Genomic DNA, 5225 nt, shown 5'->3' on the forward strand with positions numbered 1-5225 from the left:
AATTGTAATATAACCATGAAAGAAATACGAAATAAGTCAAATGATTTTATCTATTTTTAATTTAAATAATTTCAACTCAAGAAAAACGATAAAAATAAATGAAGAATAAATAAATTATTTTGAAATTTTACATTGATGAAAACTTCTTTGTAATGTTATTTCATGAAAACATAATTAACGATAAAAATATACTGAAACATAAAAATAAAATTGAATAAAATATTAAAACAAATGATGTTAAAAGAAATAACCAATTAGAAAAAGAAGTAATATTTTTAAACAAATAACCTATTTTCTGAATTATCAGTACTCAAACTACAAAATAAACTTTTATTCATCAAATGTCAAATATAACAGTAAGATTCTTCTTAAATGGAAAATCGATTTCAGTTAAACCACTGAATTCACAAGACAATTTGAAAACAGCAAGAGAGAAATTAAAAGAAAAGATGTCTGGTTCTCAACAATTCCTAACAAAAGAAGGAGATTTAATTGATATAAATGATGAAGATTCATTTACTATAGAAGATGTAATTGATTCATCAAGAATAATAAATATCAAAGAAAAAGAAGATAAAAAGGAATTAAAAATAAAATTAAATGACAAATTATTTAAAACTATTGAATTGGATAAGAAAACAAAATTAAGTGATGTCAGAAAATCAATTCAAAATATTCCAGAATCTGCACATTTCTATACACTTGATAATGAAATAATTGAAAAAGATGAAGAAGAAACATTTTTAGTAGAAAATATAATAAATAATGATGAAATTATTATTAAAAATGAAAAAGGAATGGATACTATAACTATTGGAATATATTTGGATGGAAAAATATTCATGAAAAAACAATTCGATAAGAACATTTCTCTTTCTGATATCAGAAAGGAACTTGAAATTGTAACATGTATAACAAAAGGTTTTGTATTTGAAGATCAAGAAAGAAATAAAATACAAAGAGAAAATGAAAAATCATTAAAATTATCATCTATTTTATATGACAACAAGATCAATATAACAACAGAAATGTCTGATACTTCATCAAATAATAATACAACATCTGTTGGTTCACCATGTAATACTACAACACATAATACTTCATCAAATAATACTACAACTGTACCCAGAAAAAATGTTCCAATTGAAGGAAGTATAAGATTGGAAAGCCATGAAAAAGGAAAATTGAAAATATATTTATATCCAAATGAAGAATTTAATACAATAGATGAAAGTGATGCAATTGCTATTTTAGTTGTTGGACAAACAGGAAGTGGTAAAACAACATTATTAAATAGTTTTGTAAATGCAATATGTGGAATCAAGATAACAGATGATTTTAGATATATAATTATAAATGAAGATAATTTAGAACAGAGTAAAGATCAATCTAAAAGTCAAACAAGTGAAGTAACAATTTATAATATTAAAAGAACAAAAAGAACACCACCAATAAAAATAATAGATACACCTGGATTTGGAGATACAAGAGGAATTGAACATGATAAAGAAATTACTAAACAAATCAAAGAAGCATTTGAAACAAAAGTATTAGATTTAAATGCTATTTGTTTTGTTGCACAATCAAGTAATCCAAGATTAACAACAAGTCAAAAATATATATTTGGGAATATTATTGATTTATTTGGGAATGATGTGATAAATAATTTTATTGCTATGCTTACATTTTGTGATGGTGAAGACCCACAAATTATTAATGCATTACAATCCAAAGACTGTATTTTCAGTACAATTATTTCATACATAGATGAGCCATGGTATTTAAAATTTAATAATTCAGCTATTTATGATGATGATATTAAAGATGGATTTACACAAATGTTTTAGGAGTTAGGTATGAAGAACTTTGATGAATTTATTAAAAAATTAACAAAATTACCAAGAATATCATTAAAACAGTCCAGAGAAGTTTTGAAGAGAAGAGAACAAATTAAAACTCAAATTGAAGGGCTGAGAATATCATTAAATAATGGAATATCAAAAATGAGTGAAATAGAACAAACATGTGAACAGTTCTATTTGAATCGAGATAAAGTTAATAATAATCAAGATTTTACATTTACTGTTGATGTAACAGTACAAAAAAAGATTGAATTAGAAGTAGGAGAATATGTAACTAATTGTTTGAGATGTAATAGAACATGTCATTATCCATGTTATATTGAAGGAGATATAAAAGATGGATGTTATTGTATTGGTGATAATGGATATTGTAAAGTATGTGGATGTCATTACACACAACATGCAAATGGAAAATATAGATTTGATTATGTAACAGAAACAAAACAACAAACAGCACAAGAAGTACTTGAAAGATATAACCAAGGTAAAAAAGGTATGGCTAGTGCAGAAAATCTGTTAAACAAGTTGGAAGATGAATATATTAAAATCCAAATGGATTGTTATGATAAAGAATTAAAAATTATAAAATGTATTAATATATTATCATCAATTGCATTAAATGATAAAATTACTAGTTCCAATGAATATTTAGACCAATTAATTGAAACAGAGAATGAAGAAAAGAAAAGTGGATATAAAAAACGAATTGAAGGATATAAACAACTTAAACAAACAAATGAAATAATAGAAGGTATTATGAAAAAAGCCTCAACACAAAAGAGTAAGGAAGAGATTAAAGCAGAGATTGAAAGAAAAATGAAAGAATTAAAACAAGGAGAAAAATCAACATTAGGTAAATTCATTCAAAAAATGAGAAGTATGTTTTAATCTGATAAAAACAGATAATTAAATGAAAGTTTTAATTAATTGGTTTAATAATTTAATATTTAATTAAGTAATAAAAATGATAAATAATGTTCATTATTTTCCAATCTGAAATTTGTTCAATTTTTTATTATTAATTAAATTCTCTATGTATATTTGAATATAATACAATAAATAAATCAAATGAATTATCATATTGTTAAATATAATATTTTAATATCAATATTAATTTTAATTTTTAAATGATTTAATTATTCTTTTCTATCTTATTGATTGATATTGATATATCATTCTTTATATTTGTTTTATAATTCTTTTTTATTCTTATTTTAATATTCTTATTCTTATCTTTCTTTTTTTTATTTTATATCTTTTATTTTATTTATTTTATATCTTTATTTTATTTTGTTTATTATTTATTATTTATTTTATCTTATTTATCTTTTTATATTTATTCATTCTTTATTCTTCATTTTGTTTTAATTTATATTAAAATTATTTAGAAATGAGAGAATATGTTGAATTTGATTTTATATTTTGATTATTTCATTAATCAAATTGATGATTATTGATTATTGTTGTTAATTTTCATATTTCATTTTATTTTATTATTATTTATTGATGATTTCATTATATTGATTGTTTATTATAAATTAAATAATTCTTATTGATTATTATCATCTGATTCATTAATTAAATGTTGAAATATTTCATTTATTTGTATTTATAATGTATATTATGTACATATTGATATATTCAATAATCAAAATGATAAATATAATAATAAAGAAAGAAAATATATAAAATAATATATCAGAATAATAAATAATATAATCATATAATGAAAATAAGATAATGAATATAAAGAATAATAATATTAAAATAATAAATAATAAATAACATAATAATGAAATCAAAATAATAAATAAATAATAATAACAAATATAAATGATTAATATTGAATTAATATATTAATCTATATAAAATATCTCTAAATCAATAATAATAAAATAACATATATTCATAATGATAATAAATAATATTTCATATTCTATCTCATTCATTTTATTTTAAAATAAATAAATAATAAAAATAAATATAATTTATTCAATTATAATTTATATATTCATTCATTATTTATAATAATATATAAATATTTATGTACATTCAAAATGAATAACAAATTAAATAGAAAGAATTAAATAAGAAGTGAAAGAATAAATAAAATTAATAAAATAAGAATATAGATATTAATAATAATATAAATATGAATAAATATTATATGAATAACATACATTTGTTTGATATAAATAATGTAATTTCTATTTTATTTCTTCTTTTATATTATTTTATTCTTATATTATTATTTCTTTATCTTTATATTATTTATTAATCATTCATTTTGTTTATTTATTATTCTTTTTATATTTCTTATTATTATTATGTTATTACAATATCAAATGAAATAAAATAAAGATATTTACATAATATTAATTCAAATATTATATAAATAAAATATAGAATAGTGATACAGATTAAAATGATTATACAATAATTTATTTTAACAGTTTCATTAATGAATACCAAATTAATTCATATATTTCATGTTAATAAATAAAGATATTATACAATGAAATGAAATAATTATGTGTTCATTTCATTCTACAATTTGATTATTGATTAATGATATTATTAATAATTAAAAAAGAAAAGAATAATACAAACATAATGATATCATTTTAAATAACAATATTTAAATATCATCAATATCATTATTATTTTATTTTCATAATATTTCTAATTAATAAAACATTAATAAATCAACTTCTTAATGAATAAAAATATATTATTCATTTATTTAAGAAATAGTTGTTTATAAATAAATAATAAAAATGAATAATAATAAAATGTTAATAATAGATAAATGACAAGAATTAAATATAATAGAGAATGAATTTAATAAGAGAAAAGTTAACAAAAATACAAGTATTCAATTAACATGAATATAAAATGGTAAAATAACAATACAAAGAATGATGAAATTAAATATTGAAATAATTTAAATAACAAAGAAGAAATAAATAAAAAGAGAAAGAAAAAAGATAAAACAAATCAAATAATGAATAAAATGAAATAGTTGATAATATGATGAAATAATAATTATTTAATAAATCATAAATAAATAAGTATTAATTTAATGATGAGATAGTAGTATTATTTATTAATTTATTCATATTCATTATTTATTTCTTAATTTCTTAAATGAATATTATTATATTGTTTATGTCAACACAACTTCTTTCTCTTTTCTTCATTATCTCTTATAAACAATTTCTATTCATTTTATTGCATTGGTATTTAATTTTATTCATTGAAATATATTTGAAATTCATATTTACTTTGTATTTATTCAATCAATCGAATAAAATGTAAATTAAATAATGAATATTTAATTACTTTAATTAATTATATCAGAAA

At 18.4% G+C, this 5225-nt stretch overlaps 1 protein-coding gene across 1 annotated transcript, besides 23 other annotated features; it reads left to right on the plus strand.

Annotated features, from left to right (window-relative positions):
• Positions 1-43: 43 nt before the first annotated feature.
• Positions 44-72: a sequence feature (AT_rich).
• Positions 73-88: 16 nt separating this feature from the next.
• Positions 89-130: a sequence feature (AT_rich).
• Positions 131-162: 32 nt separating this feature from the next.
• Positions 163-270: a microsatellite.
• Positions 271-341: 71 nt separating this feature from the next.
• EDI_019970 (uncharacterized protein) lies at positions 342-2750 on the plus strand (the record flags this gene model as incomplete). The annotated part of the gene is made up of 2 exons (XM_001740511.1): positions 342-1840; positions 1904-2750. 2 exons carry the CDS (start codon positions 342-344, stop codon positions 2748-2750), a joined length of 2346 nt encoding a protein of 781 aa, XP_001740563.1.
• Positions 583-618: a sequence feature (AT_rich).
• Positions 751-788: a sequence feature (AT_rich).
• Positions 2434-2466: a sequence feature (AT_rich).
• A 14-nt stretch (positions 2751-2764) lies between the features above and the next one.
• Positions 2765-3003: a sequence feature (AT_rich).
• A 59-nt stretch (positions 3004-3062) lies between these two features.
• Positions 3063-3238: a microsatellite.
• A 42-nt stretch (positions 3239-3280) lies between these two features.
• Positions 3281-3428: a microsatellite.
• A 7-nt stretch (positions 3429-3435) lies between these two features.
• Positions 3436-3551: a sequence feature (AT_rich).
• Positions 3552-3689: a microsatellite.
• Positions 3690-3891: a sequence feature (AT_rich).
• Positions 3892-4037: a microsatellite.
• Positions 3934-4026: a microsatellite.
• Positions 4038-4067: 30 nt separating the features above from the next.
• Positions 4068-4135: a microsatellite.
• Positions 4136-4152: 17 nt separating this feature from the next.
• Positions 4153-4191: a sequence feature (AT_rich).
• Positions 4192-4197: 6 nt separating this feature from the next.
• Positions 4198-4302: a microsatellite.
• Positions 4303-4433: 131 nt separating this feature from the next.
• Positions 4434-4609: a sequence feature (AT_rich).
• A 20-nt stretch (positions 4610-4629) lies between these two features.
• Positions 4630-4806: a microsatellite.
• Positions 4721-4876: a microsatellite.
• Positions 4788-4936: a microsatellite.
• Positions 4937-4961: 25 nt separating this feature from the next.
• Positions 4962-5007: a microsatellite.
• Positions 5008-5168: 161 nt separating this feature from the next.
• Positions 5169-5219: a sequence feature (AT_rich).
• Positions 5220-5225: the final 6 nt, after the last annotated feature.

This window comes from Entamoeba dispar, genomic scaffold (genome assembly GCF_000209125.1).
Source record: "Entamoeba dispar SAW760 scf_1105229462995 genomic scaffold, whole genome shotgun sequence".
Lineage (NCBI taxonomy): Eukaryota > Evosea > Mastigamoebida > Endamoebidae > Entamoeba > Entamoeba dispar.